Source organism: Lupinus angustifolius, chromosome LG12, assembly GCF_001865875.1.
Source record: "Lupinus angustifolius cultivar Tanjil chromosome LG12, LupAngTanjil_v1.0, whole genome shotgun sequence".
Lineage (NCBI taxonomy): Eukaryota > Viridiplantae > Streptophyta > Magnoliopsida > Fabales > Fabaceae > Lupinus > Lupinus angustifolius.
In genome coordinates, this window is record NC_032020.1 from 12,798,132 (window position 1) to 12,819,316 (window position 21,185).

The 21,185-nt window shown below is 35.3% G+C and overlaps 4 protein-coding genes across 5 annotated transcripts; 2 read left to right on the forward strand and 2 right to left on the reverse strand.

The window, feature by feature from the left end:
- LOC109362453 (myosin heavy chain, non-muscle-like) lies at window positions 2,602-5,951 on the forward strand. The gene is made up of 5 exons (XM_019608256.1): window positions 2,602-4,197; window positions 4,300-4,376; window positions 4,549-4,660; window positions 4,877-4,993; window positions 5,461-5,951. The coding sequence occupies exons 1-5, from the start codon at window positions 2,815-2,817 to the stop codon at window positions 5,812-5,814; spliced, it is 2,043 nt and encodes a 680-aa protein (XP_019463801.1). The 5' UTR covers window positions 2,602-2,814; the 3' UTR covers window positions 5,815-5,951.
- LOC109362456 (basic salivary proline-rich protein 2-like) lies at window positions 6,163-9,117 on the reverse strand. Its single transcript, XM_019608258.1, has one exon. The coding sequence runs from the start codon at window positions 8,330-8,332 to the stop codon at window positions 6,764-6,766; it is 1,569 nt and encodes a 522-aa protein (XP_019463803.1). The 5' UTR covers window positions 8,333-9,117; the 3' UTR covers window positions 6,163-6,763.
- Window positions 10,234-13,068, reverse strand: LOC109362455 (pentatricopeptide repeat-containing protein At1g13040, mitochondrial). The gene has a single exon (XM_019608257.1). The coding sequence runs from the start codon at window positions 12,787-12,789 to the stop codon at window positions 11,218-11,220; it is 1,572 nt and encodes a 523-aa protein (XP_019463802.1). The 5' UTR covers window positions 12,790-13,068; the 3' UTR covers window positions 10,234-11,217.
- LOC109362583 (protein-tyrosine-phosphatase MKP1-like) lies at window positions 17,178-20,300 on the forward strand. 2 transcript variants are annotated; one of them, XM_019608469.1, is made up of 2 exons: window positions 17,178-19,220; window positions 19,251-20,300. In XM_019608469.1, exons 1-2 carry the CDS (start codon window positions 17,708-17,710, stop codon window positions 19,844-19,846), a joined length of 2,109 nt encoding a protein of 702 aa, XP_019464014.1. In that variant the 5' UTR covers window positions 17,178-17,707; the 3' UTR covers window positions 19,847-20,300. The 2 variants fall into 2 exon arrangements, with proteins under 2 accessions (XP_019464014.1, XP_019464013.1); XM_019608468.1 differs by having other exon boundaries at window positions 17,179-20,300.

Consider the following 21,185-nt stretch of genomic DNA (forward strand, 5'->3'; position numbering starts at 1 on the left):
TGCAGTATTGCTCTTTTTTTTTTTTTACTATTTTGTGTTTTCTTCCTTTTATCTTCATGAACATATCTTGTAGAAACACATACTCTTACTGATGAAATAGAACATTGAGTGAACCACAATATTTATAGATGAACAACCATTACTATTTCAACAAACGAAGAGACGCATAATGTACCACTCAACCATTGATATTTCAACAAACGAAGACAATATAATTGTCACCATTAATATCTTGGACTTTTAAAAGTCATAAAACATAAACAACACATAATTAAGAAAGACGATTACTATGTCATCTTCGACAACACTTCCTTAATTATGTGTTGTTGCATGTATTAACATCAACAACACTTTCAAATGCGTTGTTAAAAATAAACATTCAAGTCAGTGCTACTGATGTTCAATATGTTTTGTCAAGAATGCAATGTTGAAGTTACATAAATTGACAGCGCTAATTTTATTATGCACTCTTGATGTTCTTCCGCCTCATTTTCAACAGCGTCGTTCAAAATTGCGTTGTTGAATGACTGTTGTTTATTACAATATTTGGCATGGTGATTGTACTCCACATCGTCCTTGCTCTTGGACAACTTGAGAAGCTTCAGAGTTTTGATATGGTTTCTAGAGAGAAAGTATTTAAGTGTTCATTCGTGAGTATGATTTTAGAGCAAAATAAAAATAAATGAAAGACTTGTAACCTTACTAATCATCTATATACTGTTGAACTTCTCATGGACTATACATGAGACAATCTATAAACCTCAAAGGCTCTAACGACCATATAGCATTAGATATGGATCACATGTAGTCCACAAACGAATGTTATAGATAACTTTGCACAGGACAAGATAAGATCATAATTTCATTGGAATTGGTTGGTGCAAAAATATGTTCAACTGCTTCAGCTAACATTGTTTCTACAATACGGGTAATAAAGAAGATGAGAACTTTAGTTGGCATACTAATGTCACACAAGGTGCAGTGTGTCTAAAACACAACAAAAAGTATACATGATTCTCATCACCCTCGTAGCAACAACGTTACCTCAAATAGTCAAATGACTAAATCTACACCTAGTGGAGTTTACCCATTTAAAGTTGGAAGATCTATATACTAGAGGAGATTCTTTCTGAAACTATTTCTCTATCTCTATACAAAGCCCTAAAATCATGCCAACTAATAATAGTTACCATTTTTTGATAAAAATTTATTGACATAGTTTTATTGATTTAATAGAGGGATAGAGAAATAATGGAGAACATCTTGAGTCATATGCACACCACCATGAGAAGGAAGTGGGGTTATGGCATTTGGCTATCAAGGGTGAGGGCGGCTATACTGTGTATATCATTCTCAATCTCCACTCAAATTATTTGAGCAAGTTAATATATTTTGATAATAAATTTATTTATTGTATATAGAATTTTGAAAAAGAATTCCATATATAGGAGAAAAACAAAAAACACAAAAGTATAAAAAGAACTAGAATGGGTTATAATTTATCAATATTAATTAAAATTAATTCCTAAAATGCAATGGTTCTAGAAGGATATTTTGTTGTTTAAGATGATAAATTAGGAAAAGAAGGATAATTTGTTTTTTTTAAAGATGATTAAAAGAGAAAAGTGCATAAAATACCTTAAACTTTATGTTTTTTGCAATTAGATACCATAATTTTTTCTTTCTCAATTATCCCTTAAATTTTAACTATTGATAAAATTAGTTACTATGTAAAGATAATATTAAACTAATAGTAATGTCAATGTTTTCAATTAATTTTTTATTTTAATGACGATTTCATTCAGATAGCAATGTTGGTTAACCTACATTGTTATATTATTATTATTTCTTTGAGTCTAACAATATATTATATAAGGAACAATTTTACAAATTAACAAAATTTAAAAAGGAATTAGGAATAAAAATTAGTTCATGTTAATTAATTGCAAAAAAAACATATGTATTGTTCCTATAATTTTTTTTTTGCATGATTAGTAAACCATTCATAATATATTTAAAGGTAAATAATAATAAGGAAAAAAGTCTATGTATAGATAGAATAGAGTTTTTATATTATTGTTATTAGCATGTTGACATGTACTGTCGTGCCTGTCAACCCGCTTTCCTATCGTTTGTAATGTATTGTATTTTATAAATTCAAATATAATTTTTTGCGCTAAATTTACGGATGAATTTATTCAATTGGTCTAATATTCAATTTTTTAAATACACTTTTAAAATAAGAAGATAATAAGGATAAAATAAGAAAATAATATTATATGATTTTTTGGTAGAAATAAAAAAATATTGAGGGCAAAATAGGAAAACACAAATTACACGCATGATATGTGATTATTTTTTGTTTTCCCTTTATTAATAGTATAAATATCATCTATCATTTATTTTCAATATTCAATGACTCCTAGGTAGAAATAATATAAATAAATACTCTTATTATTATATGATTTAGCTTTTTTATTTGTATTCATTTACTTTGTTTTTTTATTAAATTATCAATTAATTGATAATAATAAATTTTATTTTAAAATCTGCAGCACCTAGTATCTGGAATTAAAAAAGATTTAAGAAAAAAAATTATGAGATTCTCAATCTCAATTCTCCAAGGCTGAAGACTGGTTGGTAAACGTTGTTGTGCTGCGCCTTCTGTTATTTCTTTTCTTCTTCATCATCTTTCCATCAAAAATAGTTATTACTTTACCGAAAAACAAAAACCAAAACCAAAACACAAGGGAAGGATCATTGATTTTCTCCAATTTCTAGGGTTTATCAATTCATCATATGCTATTTATTTAAATGGCCGGCGACGAAGATGCCGATACGGTGCTCAGCGATGTGGAAGACGACGTCGGCAGTCCAATTCCGATTGCGACACCAAAACCTCCGTCGCCGGAAGATGTCTCCGTCGAGAGAATCCGTGACCTCCTTGCCGAGCTTGATCGTGAGCGCCAGGCTCGCATCGCCGCCGAGAACTCGAAGACAGAAATCCAAACCTCATTCAACCGCTTGAAAGCGCTCGCTCATGAAGCCATCAAAAAACGCGATGAGTTTGGAAGACAACGAGACATCGCAGTTCGAGAAAAGGACGAAGCGCTTCGATTAAATGATGCTGTTTCCGCCGAATTGGCTGAAGCGAGAAGAGAAAAGGACGAGATCGCGAAACAATTGGAGGAAACGGCGAAGGAGAGAGACGCGCGGAAAGCAGAGATTGCGAATTCGAGTCACATGCTTGTTACCGGAATGGATAAGATCTCCGCTAAGTTGAGCAGTTACAAGAATTTAGGTGTGAACGGTTTGCCGCGATCGAATAAATACACCGGCATCGCTGCAGTGGCGTATGGTGTTATAAAGAGAGCGCATGAGATCGTGGATGAGCTTTTGAAACAGAATGATGCGACCACGAAATCTCGGAACGAGACTCGGGAACAGATGGATCAGAGGAATTACGAGATTGCCATTGAGATTTCTCAGCTCGAAGCAACGATTAGTGGATTGAGGGAAGATGTTGTTAAGAAGAGTTCGGCTGTTGAGGATTTGGAGAGGAAATTGATTGAGGTGGAACGTGAGGTGGAGGAGAAATTGAGTAAGGAAAAAAATGAGGGTCTGCAGTTGAAGGAGTTGGTTGGTGAGTATGAGGAGAAGTTCAGTAAGTTGGAATCAAAGGTGGAATCGCAGAGGCCGTTGTTGATTGATCAGTTGAGTTTGGTGTCAAAAATTCATAACCAGATTTGTGATGTCGTGAAGATAATCGATGATAATTGTAATTCGGAACTATCTGAATCGTTGTTTGTTGCGCAAGAGACAGATGCTGAGGAGAATATCCGTGCCTCTTTGGCTGGGATGGAGTCTATATATGAGTTGACTAGGATTGTTGCTCAGAAAGCAAGGGATGTGGTTGAGGAGAAGAATAATGAGATCAAGTCCTTAGATGAGACTGTGAATCGGTTAGTCAAGGAAAAGGATCAAATCGGTTCTTTGCTTAGGAGTGCTTTGTCCAAGAGGACAGTGTCCGATGGATCTCCTAGAAAAATGGAAGTGTTTCGAGCTGCTGAGAATGGTCTGAGGGAGGCTGGGATAGATTTCAAGTTTAGTAAGCTTCTCGGAGATGGGAACGTTGCAGCTTCAAATGACAAATCAGACAACATAGCGGAAAATGAGGAGGATGAAATATACTCTTTGGTAAATATTCATTTGTCTCAGTTTTAGTAGAATTTATTATTATCTTCTAAGTTTGCATTTTGAAGATTTCTTGATGAGTTTTTGTGGGTGCATTGTGTGCAGGCTGGTGCATTGGAGGATGTTGTCAAGGCTTCTCAGCTTGAAATCATAGAGCTGCAGCACAATGTGGATAAATTAAGGTACTTAACATTGGATTCAAAGTACATGGCTGTGTGCTATTTGTTTGATTCACTGGTGGATAAATGAAGATCATAATCTCGTTACTCTCTGAAGAACTTGCATATTTTCAATTTCATGTTGTGCTGACCTTGTCACTTTTTTCTTTTTGCATATTTGCTTAACTGCATTAAGGGCAGAGTTGAGTTTACTTAAGCAGCACATAGAAGCTCAGACCAAAGAGCTCGGCCATAGAATGCATCGGATAGAGGAACTTGAAGAGAAGGAGAGAGTGGCAAATGAAAATGTAAGCTTAATCATGCTTTCTATACGCTTAATTTGATCTACTTTCCCGTAACCATGCATGATTTTATCTGATTTTTTTTACATAAAAGATTTGATTGTATGTTGTTCAACATAGAATTTCTTGTGTAGTCCTAGGGTTGTGATTTATTTGGGAAGGAAATTTGATTGTCAATACTTCTCTGTCACTAAGTATCAACTTGGCCTATTTATAATGTAGATCGAGGGCCTAATGATGGATATTGCTGCTGCTGAAGAAGAAATCAACAGATGGAAAGTGGCAGCGGAGCAAGAAGCTGCTGCAGGCAGAGGTGTTGAACATGAATTTTTGGCACAGGTATGCCATCTATTAGTAGTATTTGTTCACATGTTTGCTATATTTGGAGAGTTTGACAGAATAAAAATTTATGTCATGTTTGGGAATGCATTCAAATTTAATTTACAATTGTTTTTTGGAGTAAAGTTCAGCTTTAATTGTGCAATGGTGAATTGAGGACTTCAAAAAATGTAGTTAATTTGATTATATAAGCTGGTTGCTACTACTTGCTAGTGGACCTTGTTTCCATGACTTCTGTTACTGAAATCATCTCTTGTGCATTCATTGTCTGATACTTTCTTTTCTTTAAATACTTCATGGAATTATGGTCTTCCTGAACAATATTGCTGTAAAAAATACATTACCCAGCAGGTGAAAAGTCTATGTTCAGATTATGGAAGGCTATTAGTGTATATTTTTACTCCTAGTCTCTTACTATTATTGGTTTTCATTGAATATTCATAATGATAATTGAAACCAATCTGCAGTTGTCAACAGTTAAGCAAGAACTTGAAGAGGCAAAGCAATCCATGTTGGAATCAGAGAATAAACTAAAATTCAAAGAAGAAACAGTAGCAGCTGCGATGGCAGCCAGAGATGCAGCAGAGAAATCCCTTAAGTTGGCAGACTTGAGGGCTTCTAGACTAAGGGACAGAGTTGAGGAGCTTACTCATCAGCTCGAAGACTTCGAGAACAGGGAAGACTCGAGAGGCCGAAATAGGCCTAGATATGTGTGCTGGCCATGGCAGTGGCTTGGCCTGGACTTTGTAGGAGTTGTTCAACAACATGATACACAACAAGAGGCTTCTAACGAAATGGAGCTTTCTGAACCTCTTTTATAATTATAACTGGACAGTATAACGAAATGGATATTTAATTGTGAAACTGGAAAGTTTTCATTCAGTTGATTGAAAACTCTACTGAAATTGGTTGAAAAGGTAAGAATTTACGAACAAATGAGTAGATTTTGTCCCATTTACCTCAAATTGCAGGAGAATAAGAATAGGGTATTAGATTGATGTGGGACAGAATAAATTCTATCTACCTCCCTTTCAGATTCCACCGTTTTAAAAAATAAAGTTCCAACAATCAACGTCTTTTAATTCTACCCCGCATAGAGTATGTCTGTATAACCAACATCTTCCATTGAGCAAATAATTTTAATTTATTAAAACGGTGGGTCGTCTAAGACAAGGAAGACTTACACATTAATGGTAGATAGGGTTTACTACCCTGTACTCATTTGATATATATATTAAGCTTTGCTAGATATGTTACATTAAAATAAGGTTTCTTTGTTTGGGAATTTTATAACATAGTTACGTTCTTCTCTCTTAGCTTACATATCACTACTGAATTTTGCATGCCACATATCACCTGTTGAGTTTGTCATGAAGGAAGTCTTGTAATAATAATGTAAAAACTCACGAACCATATTGAATCAAGTGATGCACAATGAAACCTGTAACACTACCATGTAATTATGTTTGGAGATTCATTAGCATGATTATATGAAGTGTGACAGAACATGAAACGTGAATGCCATTTGTTAATGCTATTGAGCTAATATTTGATGGTTATTACAATTTAAGAATCACATAGAATTCTGCAGGAGAAAAAGAATAAAGATAGAAATCTGTGGTTTAAGAAAAGGTACACGGTTGCAGATAAGCTAAAAAATCTTAATCAATAAGGATGTTATTCAAAGAAGTAAAAACAAAAAATTCCCTCAAATTTCAATGACAAAAAATAATGCCAATTTTAAATTATCTGTGCTGCCATATTGCTGCTTCAGCGTTTAGTGCTGCACTTCTTTTTAAGCAAAACTCCATTAGGAGGGCGTGTTAGCATGATATCGCAATGGCCATATAGGTTATATGAATACCTTAAGATCCTTCCCAATTTAGATTTTGCCCTGAAAACTCCCAACACGTCAAGCAAAATGCCATTGCCTTCCATTTGCTTCATCATCCGCTGGCTCTCTTTCAATGGCAGCTGAACTTGACTAGTGACCATATGGATAGCTGCAAACCTTGACTGATTCCTTGCAGCAGAAAAAGGTTCAACATATTGAGTAGAAATAAGGGTATTCCCATAGCGCAGATAAATGATCACTGAGCTGAAGTCTACATGTACCCTCTTGTTTGGATTTGTAAAGTTTGCAAGCATGGTAACATCAGCATTAAGTAGATAACCAAGGTCAAGATATGCAGCATTTAAGGTAACACTAGACACATCAAAATGAGGACTCTGGGGACGAAAAACAAGGTACACTATGAGGACTATCAATCCTCCAATGATTATGACAAGCCAAAATATTAAACAAAAGACAATACCACACCAGGTACAAGCTTTGGATTTTTGTGATGTCTCCTCTCCCATATTCAGAGGACGGCGCCCATGGTCTGGCTTCTTATGGTGTCCATGGTGACGGTCTGGTGGTGGTAGCATTTTAGAACCATGAGGCTTGGGGGATTGCTCTTGAAAATTTACTCGTGGTGGTGCACCTCTGTGTGGTTTTTGGCCATGGTGTTCATGGGGCAACTGGTGAGGTTGATCTTGATGTTGTACATGTGCTTTGCGTGGTGGCCAGCCACCGTATGCTCTAGGTATTAGGTATGGTTCATCTTCATGTTGCTTATGTGAACCTTCATGTGGTAGTTGGTCTTGGTGTTCTTGTGATGCTGGGTGAGGTTGATCTTCTTGTTTTATATGTGTACCTCCAGGTGGTATCTGATCACGCTTTTCTTGGGGTGGTGATCGGTCACGCTTTTCTCGTGGTGGCATTCGATCACCCTTTTCTCGTGATGGCGTTTGATCACCCTTTTCTCGTGATTGTGGTTGACCACCATATGCTCCGAGTGGCAGGTATGGTTGACCATCACGTTGTTTACTTGCATCTTCACGTGGTATTTGGCCACGCTTTTCTCGGGGTGGTGATTGTTCACGCTTTTCTCGTGGTGGCATTCGATCACCCTTTTCTCGTGATTGTGGCTGACCACCGTATGCTGCGAGTGGTAGGTATGGTTGATCATCTCGTTGTTTACCTGCACCTCCACGTGATGTTCGACCACGCTTTTCTCTGGGTGGTACTTGTGAAATATGTGGTAGCTGATCATCTTGATGATGCCGAGGAAAATGAGGGCGGTAAGGTTGATCTCCTTGTTGAGGGTTCAAAGGAAAACGAGGATGGTAAGGTTGGTCTTCTTGTTGTATAGGTGGTGGACCTCCAAGTGGCAGTGATGGTGGTGGTTGACCATGGTGTTCTTGGTGTGGCACTGTTGGAGTAGGTGGTTGCTGGTGATCTTGATGCCCATGCCTTGGTCTAGAAAAATGAGGGTTGGTTTCTCCACGACTCATGGTTTCTATGGAGAATGTATTATGAGAAATGAAGAGAAACAGAAAGCCAATACTAAGCTAATGGAAACCAGGATAAAATACTCCAAAACAAAAATTTAAAATGTGAAGGGAATGAGAATGACTTCATGAGAACTTCAAGGATGACTAATGTTAAGGGAAAGTATCAATCATAAGCCAAGTATATGTGGGTCAATGTGTCTCTGTTTTTTACTTTAAAGATTGGTTATTGGAGTTTTTTAATAGAAAGTGATTCTGTATCTCTTTTGCATGCTATCTGAAACCTAGAGTAGATAGCTGAAATTTTAGATGACGGTTGCTGAGCTTATTCTTGAACATGAAATAGAGAATCTGAATCCACATCAGAGGAAAAAACGAAAGAGAAAACCTTCTGTTAATTTGCAGTGAAATGGATTCGTGAGCTAAAAAATTTCAGAGTTGATCTAGAAACCCCCTTCTAATTTCCTTTCAGAAAACATTAGTTTAATATTCAATATCAGTACTCAAGTTAGTAAAGGTCGCACAAGGCGAAAACAAACATACCAAATCTCAAGTACTTTCAGATTCTTCCCTCACAATTTACATGCCAGCAAGACTAACTGCAAAAGATACCTTACCCCCACTACTATCCAAAAGACAATAGACCACAAACCCACAAATAGCAAGCTTACCTAAAAGTTAAAGAGAACGGAGGAACATTAAGTTATGAGGAAACCTTCGTTCAATTTAGAAGAAATCAATATATTAAATAATCTGGCATATTCAAAAGTTACAATATGTCAAGAAAAACAATACAAAATTCACAAATTAAAAATGAAGTATATGCTGACCGTTAGCTGAGAGCAACGTTTAATGAAGGAAAATGACCAAGCAAAAAGCAATAATGCAGTAGTCATAAAAGTGCCAATACAAAAGTTCGCAAACCATTTCATTGTCGAATCCTGTTGCAGTGAAAGCTTCAACACTTGCAAGGAAATTTCTGTTTGTTTTCTTTTTAAAAGTGGACATTATTTTCAGAATAAGCCGAAAAGAGAAACTAAAACCAGGTTCTTCATTATTGCTTTCAATTTACTATATTCTCCAAGATTTAATGAAGTGTGTAGTTAACATCCCCAAATGCAGATGGGACATCCTATGGTTAAGCAAGAATTATCTCCATTTTTCTTTCACATCAACAGTTTCCACCACTCCCTCCACCTTACCCCCAAAAACAGCTGTAAGAAATGTGATGAACCAAACCCATTAATTTCAAGGAGTACCCAGGTTCACTATGTGCAAGTTGATAACTTCTAAGCACTCCTATGATTCAAAATGATCTGATAATGCTATAGAGCTATTTTAGATTCTTGTGGTACCAATCTAGATTTTGTTGTCTGTATTCAAGATTTCAAGTACGGTTTAAAACTGAGAATTCCACTTCTTGGATCATGTCATTGAGTATGAAGGTGATTTCGAATTTTGTCCCTCAATGGCATGATCCAAGAATTAGAATTCTCGGCTTTAAATTGTACTTGAAATCTTGAATACATGCAACAAAATCTGGATTGTTACCACAAGAATCTAAAATAGCACCATAGCATTACTAGATCTTTTTAAATCATGAAAAGGGTGACCCAATGCACGAGACTCTCACTTAGTGGGGTTTGGGGAAGTTTAAGGTCATTTCTTTTGTTTCATACAGGACTTGTTACTAGGGGAATGGACAAATCCTATTGAAGATCACAGTAACTTCCTTAATAAAAAGAATGAGCTGAAATTAAAAGAGTAGGAACATACTTGGATAAGTGTAATGGTTAGTTAGGGTGACATTTCTTTAAGGAAGCTTGAAATTCCATGCTGCAGATGCAGACAAAGCATCAAAATTAACCCAAAACAATATTAATATTGGTCACACAAGTTGAAAATAACAGTATAATCCAACAAATGTGTTCTTATTATGATAATTCATGATGTGAAGATCAGAACCCCCACATAACTTGTGCCAGCAACAGTTTTTCAGAATCTAAAAAAAATGAATTTTGAAAACTAAACAAGTCTACCTAGTGGATCTTGCTATTTCCATATTTCTCTATTGAGCTATAAAATCCCAGAAATATTCACAAATAGTAAACTGTCAATCTGTTAAAGGTAAAGCAAGGTCTCAAGGAACCAGATGTAGGTCACAACAAGATCAAATTATCAATGAATGTGCATCATCAAAGTTCAAACTTGTGCTCTGAAGTGCATCACAGAAGGCAAAATACTACCAAGTTCATCCTGGTAAAGCAAATGGTGTATTTACTAACATTGAGAGTCGTTATCCCGAGATGGGTCCTACGCTATTAATATGTATAGAACCATAGAATGTTCGTCGTCATCAATGCTCTGGTTATGCCAGGCTGGATATCAGTCAATCTGAATGAGCTGCCACTAGTCAAGGATTTACTAAAATCATCAATTACTGATATCAGTTGCAATGGGGGTGAGAAAGAGATGCATAACTCTGCATACAGAACAATGGCCAGAAAGTAAACAGTCACACTGTTGTATTGACAAATACAATCTACCAAGTTAACAGTCAGTTGGCTGTATGAGACAAAACTTGTGCACTACCACTTCCACTGGTATCAAGAATCCATCACAAAACTGCCCTCAGTATGATATTTTACCAGAAGCAGTCATGTCCAACAGAACATCAGAGCAAGGGGACATGCAAAGGTATGGATTGCACCATGAGCAGCATAAAAATGGGATAAACTGATTTATGGGTGCCATCACTTGCAGAAATAAAGCAAATTCAACACTTTGTGCAGAGCTTTCATATCCAAGGAAAACATTTAGTCAGGTTTTCCATTAGTAAGAAAGGTGTAATGAAATTGAGAGAATCACAATACAGACCAATGCCATGTTCATGAGCCACGATTTGAATTAATGGCATTGATTAGAGTCTCAGAAAGATGTCTATCAAGTGTAAAACCCTTTTCCATCATCTGGTCCCAAACCCTACAGGCCTCTGAAAGCTTATTTTCCTTTATTAGCCCTCCCACTATCAACTTGAAAGTTACCTCATCAGGAGAGTGTGCTTTCACCTGCATTTCGTCATATAGATGCATGGCATGTGTTACTCTAGAAGCCTTGCAAAACCCGTTTATGAGGGCATTGTATGCAACCACATCTGGGCTTATCCCATTTTCCACCATATCACGAAAAACGCTATGAGCCATATCAATCTTACCAGTCTTGCATAGGTGATCAACTATTGTTGTATAGAATACCCTGTCAGGAAGAAGACCCATCCCTGTCATTCGGTCAAGAAGTTTCTTGGCGACATTGGAACTACCTTCTCTCAAAAATGCATCTATAAGTATCGTGAACGTCACTACGTCAGGCTGAATCCCATTTCTATTCATTTCCTCGAACAAATCATAAGCCCTTCTCATCTGGTGTGCCTTACAAAATCCCCTAATAAGAGTATTGTAAGAAACAACATCACATATCCCTTTCACCTGCATCTTCTTCGCCATTGTCAAATAAGCCCTATCCATCAGATTAGCCTTACAATAACCCTTCAACAATTCATTATAACTATACAAATCCGGCTCTACTCCACTCCTCCCCATGGTCTCAACCAACCTCACCGCCTCATCCAGCATAACCTCATCACAACAATAATTCAACAATATATTATAAGTAACCAAATCGGGCACACAACCATTCCTCTCCATAAACTTCTTTATCGCCAGTGCCTTATCAATCCTCCTGATTTTACAAAACCCACTAATCAAAGCATTATAAACCAACACATTAACCTTCACTCCACCCTTAATCACACCAAGGGTAAGATCATAAGCCAAATCAACATTCCCCCCACCGCACAAACCAATAACAAGCGCACCACACGCCTTATAATCTGGCACCAATCCCTTCTCAATCAAACCACGCCATAACTTCGATGCCTCGTCAAACCTCCTAGACTTACACAACGCATCAATGAGGATAGTGTAGGTAACAACATCAGGCTCTCTTCCTTTCTGCATCATATTATAAAAAAGCTCCAAAGCTGCCTGCAACCGATTCTCGCGACAGAGAAGGTTTAAGTAAATGTTGAAAGCCCAAATGTCGGGCACAAATCCAAGAGAGTCCATGTGTTCTAGAAGATTCTGAATGAGGGTAAAGCTTTTCTCAACACAGAGGGCAGAGATGAAGCGAGAGTAAGTGAAAGGGGTGAGGGAGAAACCATTGGGGATGACGTGGCGGTAGTAGTAGTGGTGAGCAAGGTCGTAGCGTGAATCTTTGATGAGGACACCAATGAAGCGATTGTAGTCGAGGCTGAAAACGCGGCATTTTGATTGGGACATTTCGTCGAACACTTTGATGGCTTTGTCAATGAGGCCAAGTTTAACGTACTGAGATATTTGAGCGCGGTATAGGAGGCGTTGTGCGCCAAGACTTTGATACATATCAGAGATTTCCAAATGCATATCATAACAAAATTTGAGTCTGAGAATCAATCTTTGTATATCTGTCTCTAATTCTATGCAATGTAACTAATATTTGAATGCTAGTTATGATGCACGAAAATAAAAAGAAACATAGAATTCTAAGAGGTACCTACTCTGTTCTAGTTTACGTAAAAAAATTGTTCCCTCTCCCTTCGCATTGAAGTAGGAACTAGACGGAGACTGGGGGAGGAGCTTTTTCTTTCATGGTTAACTCACTAGTCGTGAGAAGGGAAAATGGTAAGCCTGATTGGGCTGGGTTAATGAATTTAGGCTACCCGAAAGCTGGCCGAGTCTGGCCCAATGTAGGCCCAACTGTGGACTTTTGTTCTAAGTTTTTTTTGGTACTATCAATTGTATTCAGTCACTCCTTGATAAATAATTAATCTCTTTAGTCTTTCGATTGTGTGGCTATCTCTTCAAAAAATGTCATTCTCAAATCAAACTCTTAATCTTTTTGTAAACATGGAGATCTAGTGTGGGAATAGGTTTAGAATTTTTAAAACGTTTATTTAATAAAACATGTAAGGTTATATGGGGCGTTGAAATGGTTTCATAAGTTTGATTGATTAACATATTTAAATAAATATTTATTATAATTATTAATACAGGTAATTTTATTGTTAATAATATATTATGTTCAATTTTGTCATATTATTTGAAGTTAAAATATTTGTTAGTCTATTTGAAGATTTAGAATTATAAGTCTACATAATTACTTAGCCTTTTAAGATATTTAGATATATGCAGGTTCATATTAGAATAAGTAATTAGATTATAACAGTTGCTTAAAATTAAAAATTAAACAACATATTGAGCAGGTGCAACCTGGTGTATGCATATACTTGAAATAAATTATAAATTAATTAAATAGTTAATATGTGTAAACCATCCAATATTTTTGAAGGACCTGAAGTTATAAGAAATGATCTTTTTGAGAGTTTAAAATAAGATAAAAGATTTTTTTTTTCTTACTGAGAGAATGGAATACTAGTGATTATCAATATTTGTGAGGAGCCTAAACCAAGGACTTAAGTTGCCTTATGCTTGGGTTAGCATTGGTAATTAGGTATGCTATGAATGGATTTATTGACGATAATGGATGAACTGGGACAGAAGGAAATGGATTTAAACTAGATTGTATTATTTGGACTATTCAAAATACGGGTGCATTACACATTGTGCCACTCCATACTCCATGTCCTAAGGACATGTTATTGGTCAAATATATTTAAGTTAAAATTTAATTATTAAATATTTTTCTGACCAATCATAAGCTCATGGTACATGAAGTGACACAAAAGTGTGTGACAACAGATGTGTTCCCTCAAAATACCATGAAAATATTTTAACATTCAATACCTTTGCATTTGTGGCCAAAAGTGTGGTCATAGTAGTGATGAAACGTGCCCCAAAACATGGTAGTTCATCATTGTATATCAGCCTCTTAGGGTGTACAAATTCAATATTCAAAATAATAATAAAACCAAATGTTAGTCTTGCTAGAACAGAAAAACCCATGCACTACATGGGCATACCACTAGTAAATTTAAAAAATACTAACACCCAATTTCCAAATGAATTTGATTGTCCACTACCCAGGAGTGCATTACTACATTATAATTATGATATGTGTCAAAAAATATTAAACGATCTTAAGTTTAACTAATTCTTTAATAAAATAAATTATAACTCTTATTTCTCTTATAATCCCAATCATTCAGTGATATAGGTTACTTGCGAGTGAACTATATAGTACTGTGAACAAAGTTTTGGTCATTGTATTAATTGAATGTGTATTGGTATCACATAATGATGACGTGCATATGAAGATAACTATAAGAAGGATTGGACAATGTAGAGGTCTTTCTATATACCCCATAAAGAAAGTTACCCAATTGGCTTGTTCCTTCCTTCATTCCCACCTTTCTTGACCTTTGCTATTTAATTTGGTTTCATATATAATTATAGTAATATCCTATTAATATATTAAGAAAAATCTCTGTCACACACCTATCTTCTCTGACCATACTAGCAATGGGGTACGTCTTTTACATGTTCCATATTTGTGAAATTTTCTAACTTGAAAAGTTATTCTAATCAAATTTAATACAACTTAAACTTAAAGTGGCAAGTGACATTGCCAAGTACTACTCACTACCGCTAACTACTCGCACTGTCCAGTATGATGATTTTACTTTAATCTTTTCATGTATTTACTTCCAACGCTAAGTTTCTGATGTTATGTATTTAATGTATATGTATTAAAATGAAGTTTAAATTCTGCCCACAATAGATGTAAAGTTTTTTATCCAATTAACACATCAGTCACCATGGTAAGTGATTTAATAATAGTGTAATAAAACTATACAAATCACCCTTATTTTTTATATCTACATAAATTACCCATAATTTAAATATATATATATATATATATATATTACATTTATCATTCTGCATGAGAGTCAAGTATAATCTATTAAATAATTTGACTGATAAATATAATCATTTAAGATGAGGCTCAAATATCTTATTATTTCTTAATAATTACTTTTAATATGAGAAGTACAACATTCTTACAATATTTATACATTATCAATTACTTTAGATAAAATATCACAATATTGACTTAATTCTAGGTAGAGATGTACCCTCACGTATTTTATAAATTTATAAATAATTGTTTCACATAACGATAATGGTCATTGATAAAAGATGGTACAACTTCATACTTTCATTTACAAACAAAATCACACACATCATCCTCATTGTAAAAAGATTACACCTACCTCTAATCAGAGTTATTTAGTATTTTTTTTGTACTCTCAAATATATCTTCTTACTATATGAATAAGAAACTAATTATTTATGAGTTCATGACTGCACATCTCAACAAGTATCGCTCTTAAGAATCGAACATTTGACATATTAGTTATATTGAAATCCAGTGGGGGCATTACACTAAGACCAACACATTGTTGATAGTACATACTATGATATATATATATCAAAACTTGAAATAACTTTTCTCATTGTGTAATGTTCACTTCCTAGTTTGCCCCTAACATTATTTAATTTTTACAAAAAAAAATCATATAATCCTAAGAAACCACCAAACATATTAATCAAACACATATCTCACCTTAAATTAAACATTATCATAAATACATAATATAATATAAAGTACACAAAACACAACAAATATATTCTAATTCTAAAAAATGAAATATATAAAAGCTAAATATGTAATATCATACAATATTCACCGGCAGACTCAAAGTGTCTATATACACTAGTATATAAGGCTAAAACATATTATAACTACCTATATGACATAATTTCCACTTACTAGTTTTGCCTTTATAATTAATAATTATTACAATATTTTTCTATACAATAAAAAATATAAATGAAGGTTAAAGGAAGTTACATCCACTAAATATATCAAACTACCAATAAATTTTTAGTAATATCACAATTCATTTTTATATTTTTTATCAAAAGATTATAATATCATGTAAAAAAAAGTGATATAATTCTCTAAAATAAAATATATAAAAATTAAATGTTCAATATTAAAAAGTAAAAAATGCGAGTCAACAGACACGGAATAATTATCGACGCTAGTATATATATATATATATATATATATATATATATATATATGAAGTTATGATTAGTTTATTATATGTGTAAAAATGAAAAGATGATTCCTAAATTTTACGAGTGACAATGAACCCAAATAAAAATCTTATTGCCATGTGGAAAATAAAATATGAATAAGTACTCACTTAAATTTTATACAAACTCAAACGACTCACCTTTGGTAAATAAAAAATTACAATTATTTCCAGTGTATCAACGTACCATTTAATAATATAAGACTTTATGCACGATATAATACAATCTCTTTTAATGATTATCATAAATTACTTTTGACTATAATAAATATAAAACACATAACAAAATTGTAATATATAAAAAACTTAAATTGAATTCATAAGAAAATCAAATTAAAATTGAATTTTTCCAATTTATTTCAGTTATTTTAAATGTTAATTTTATACCTTTGTGACAATAACAACATTGAATTCAACAACATTAATGTCCATAGTAAAATGAAACCCAAAAAAGAAAGTGGAATAAATTTTCAACATATTTCTACTCTGTAATTATTTATATTTAATGTAAGAGTTTTATTAAATTGAGACAAAGATTAAAAAGTCAAGAGTTTATTACAAAGAATATGTTAATACTTAGTAGAAAGGAGATCAGACATTTAAAATGGATTAATTCATTACTCACATTTAAGATTTAAGGCAACAGTTAAATTATATTATAAAAAGACCCATAATGAGGTGGCAGTTTGAAGTATTCTGTCCTGGTCAAACTGAAAGACCACGACCACAGCCGCAACTGAACCCTTCTCTCAGCCGCTACGGTTTCGGAACTTGTATATCAAACCACACTATTTTCCTCCACCAACAGTAGTAGTAACATTTTTCTGTTCACTACTCAAACCCTGTTCCAAAATATCTCAAAGTTCTCTACCTCTTTGTTCCTGTACTATAGATCTATCACTTTGTTTCTATGGCCTGAAAAGTCTTATTTGCATTTGAATTTTCTTCCTTTCTCTTTTTAAACATTTCATTTATATGTACCAAAGAATGAGTCAGAGTCAGAGACAGAGACACCAGGGTCAAGGGTTTTAGGTGAAGAGAGAGAAAACTAGATGCAAAACAACAACACCTACCATAACCATTTTTTTCTCTTCTTTCTCTATTACCCTTTAGCTTAGAGAGAGTTTGGAACGTATTCTCTTGATGGGTTTTGATTAAAGTTTCTATCTTTATCATTTCCCTAGCTAGTTACTTTTATTGCCTGTGTTGTTTGTCTCAATATGTTAGGTGGAGAAGAGGGTGATGACTCTGCCGGAGCTGGTCGTCGGAGAACTTATTCCCGGTCAGTTTCATGGACTGATCGAGCTCCGGCGAGCCGAAAGCCACCGAACAAGCCAAGGTCATTGTTGCCATCACTTCAACCACTTTCTATTAATAAACGCAGTGTTCAAGAGTGGCCAAGTGCTGGATCTGATGACCTTGGAGTTTGGCCACTTCCTCAAACTCCAAGAGGGTCAATCAGATCCACAGAACCAGGTGCTATGAAGGAGTTTCAGTTCAAGAGGGAGAAGCTGGCTTTCTATGACAAAGAGTGTTCTAGAATTGCTGAACATGTGTACCTTGGAAGTGATACAGTTGCAAAGAACCATGAGCTTTTGAGGCAGAATGGGATCACTCATGTTCTTAACTGTGTTGGTTTTGTTTGCCCTGAATATTTCAAGAGTGATTTTGTGTATAAAACTCTTTGGTTGCAGGATAGTCCAACTGAGGACATCACTAGTATTCTATATGATGTTTTTGATTACTTTGAGGATGTTAGGGAGCAAGGTGGGCGTGTCCTTGTTCATTGCTGCCAAGGGGTTTCGAGATCAACGTCGCTGGTGATTGCGTATATCATGTGGAGGGAGAGTCAGAGCTTTGAAGATGCTTTTCAGTATGTGAAGAATGCAAGAGGTGTCACCAATCCAAACATGGGTTTTGCTTGTCAATTGCTTCAGTGTCAGAAAAGGGTACATGCTATGCCTGCTAGTCCTAATTCTATTCTTAGGATGTATAGAGTTGCTCCTCATTCACCTTATGATCCTCTTCATTTGGTCCCTAAGATGGTTAACCAGCCATGTGCCCAAGCACTTGATTCTCGCGGCGCTTTTATTATCCATGTTCCGTCTGCTATATATGTCTGGACTGGTAAGAATTGCAACTGTGTCATGTCTTGTAATGCAAAATCGGCAGCTGATCAGGTCATACGTTATGAGAGGGCGAAAGGTCCAGTTCTTATGATCCATGAGGATGAGGAGCCACCAGATTTTTGGATTGCTCTTTCCAATGAACAATTATTATCAGGTACTTGTGATAAGGCAGAAGTCGAGAAGGATGCGGCATTGGCTTCTTCTGAAGGAATGGAGATTGATGATACAGTTGATAAGCAGATTCGTCCAAGGAAAGTGAATGAATATGATTTAGATTTTGAGATTTTTCACAAGGCACTTGCTGGTGGTGTTGTTCCACCTTTTTCTGTGTCTAATGCTGAATCAGAAACTTGCCTTCCCGCTAGAGAACACGGTTGGGGGAGACTGAGGAGGAAGCTTGCTAGTGGTCTCATGAAAGGATTGTTCCCAACCTGCAAAAACACAACCTCATCCAAAGATGAATCTTCCGTGATCATGGAAGAAGAAGAAGAAAAACAACACTCTGTTGTTGATCCTTCATCACCATCATCAAACCATCCTTGTGGTTCACCGGATTCGTTTGAATGTTTTCCAGATAACAGCTCAGACAGGGCAAAAGATACACTTGAAGTCATGGACCACTTTGTTCCTAGTGTTGATTTGTCCCTGCCACCGTCTCCTGGAGGAATGTCGGATTCCTATGCTTGTTTCCTTAGCAACAGCCCAAAACTCAGTTCCAAATCACCAACGCTTTCACCTTCAAGTTCTGATTATGCCAGTTCATTTACATTTTCACCTTCATCAACAAACTGGTCTTCTCGGCTGCCATCGCCTTCTAGCCTGGAATCAACTGAAGCCTTTTATGGTAAAGATGCATCTTTCTCAGATGGTTTCTTTTCACTTCAGAAAGAAGTCATCTCTCCACCTTCAGGGGCATCTTTGGCTAATCACACATTGGGAGGGGCAAACTTCTATTTTCCGAGCAAAGAATCTTCTTCGCCTTCCATTGCAGAGCGCCGAGGGAGTAATCTGCCACCTCGCATGGTGCTACCATCCGTCAATGAATCACCTCGTGCCCACAAGGTCTTGGTAAGATCACAGTCATTCTCTTTGCCTGACTTGGATGATAATTTGAATAATGATGTTAGTTTCAAACAATCTGATAAAGACAGTGGAAAATGGCTAAAGACAGATGCTGATATCATTCCTATAGCTGTTGAAAGCGAGAGCAATGACAGAGGATCATTGTAGGATACTATTGTGTCATGTAATATGATGATCATGCTTAAAGTAAAAGAGATTAAGAGAAACTTGACATGATGACAATAGTTCAGTTTCTTCCTTTGTAGCCTATGGTTGGAACCCAAATGATCTATTTTTGGAGGTGACTTTGCATAAGGTAATCTGAATATTGCTGCACGTCTGCAAAGTGTACTATAGGCTGAGTAGTAACTACACATAATAACATGCAGGCCTGTGCACTGATAGCATCTTGAGTACATAACAATGATTAAACTTTAATGAATATAAAGACTATTTCTCTTTTCTATTGTCTTTTTTTCTTGTTCACTGGAGCCATCAGGACAGTATGAAAGTTGCTATTGTTTTTGCAAGAAAACCGATAAAATTGGTGCAAAAAGGCTACCTTCATAGGAAATCACAAACCAGATATCATAGCTGACATTAACTTTGCTAGTAATGTTTCCATCATCTTTTACTAGTATACTGTTTCCATTAATAAATTAAAATTATGTTGCAGTCTTTCATAAGCAACATTTCATTGCCAGAAGGTCTCTTCTGCTTACACGGTTTATATGAATGAAATCAGCTAAAATTTACATCTAAATTATATAGTACTAGGCTACTAGCCAATTATCCAACAACATACAATTTTAACATTAAACCTATGTGAACCAGCCATCTCAGTTTATATTGTATCCCAAGGAAACTAACTTTAGCAGAGTTGTGCCACCTTGATAAGTGTGGCTTAAACCTTCCTTCAGTAGTTTGATCACCCAAAAGTTTTTCATCAATGGTACTTATTGGTTTGCTATTGTTGGAACTTGGATCAACCAAAACATGAATGAAAGGAACTAAATTTGCTTAATCAAGTTCTAATGCTTAACCACCTTTCTTATGCTTGTGTGTTTGTTTAAAGGACAAGTTTTTTGGATATCCATTTTCAATATATCACTATAAGGAAATCAACATGGAAGACTTGTGAAACAATCACACATTTTGTATTTCTTCTATGCTATGGCAAGAGAGAAAAAGAATGATAAATCTTAGTTTATTAAAAGCGACACTTGCTCACAGATGCAAGTGTAATACCCAAATGAGATTAGTATCTTGTTAAAAGGATGGAATGATACTCTAACACCATAATGAGATAAGTATCTTGTTCAAAGGGTGGAACGATAAAACATTTTACATTTTACATGAAAAAATGCATGCTATACACCAAAGTCTTAGAACATCAAAACCCAAACCGAGGGTCAAATTTTATTTTCACAAATTGCTATGTACATATCTACTATGGAATTTTCTTGGAATGATCCACATCCTTGTTTTTCTTAGTACAATTAAAGCA

Bases quoted from the DNA above. Each gene is read 5' to 3' on its own strand.
- LOC109362456 (XM_019608258.1), bottom strand. From the start codon at position 8,332: ATGAGTCGTGGAGAAACCAACCCTCATTTTTCTAGACCAAGGCATGGG.
- LOC109362455 (XM_019608257.1), bottom strand. From the start codon at position 12,789: ATGCATTTGGAAATCTCTGATATGTATCAAAGTCTTGGCGCACAACGC.
- LOC109362583 (XM_019608468.1), top strand. From the start codon at position 17,708: ATGTTAGGTGGAGAAGAGGGTGATGACTCTGCCGGAGCTGGTCGTCGG.
- LOC109362453 (XM_019608256.1), top strand. From the start codon at position 2,815: ATGGCCGGCGACGAAGATGCCGATACGGTGCTCAGCGATGTGGAAGAC. The intron at 4,198-4,299 runs GTAAATATTCAT...CATTGTGTGCAG, and splicing joins AGGATGAAATATACTCTTTG to GCTGGTGCATTGGAGGATGT. The intron at 4,994-5,460 runs GTATGCCATCTA...ACCAATCTGCAG, and splicing joins AACATGAATTTTTGGCACAG to TTGTCAACAGTTAAGCAAGA.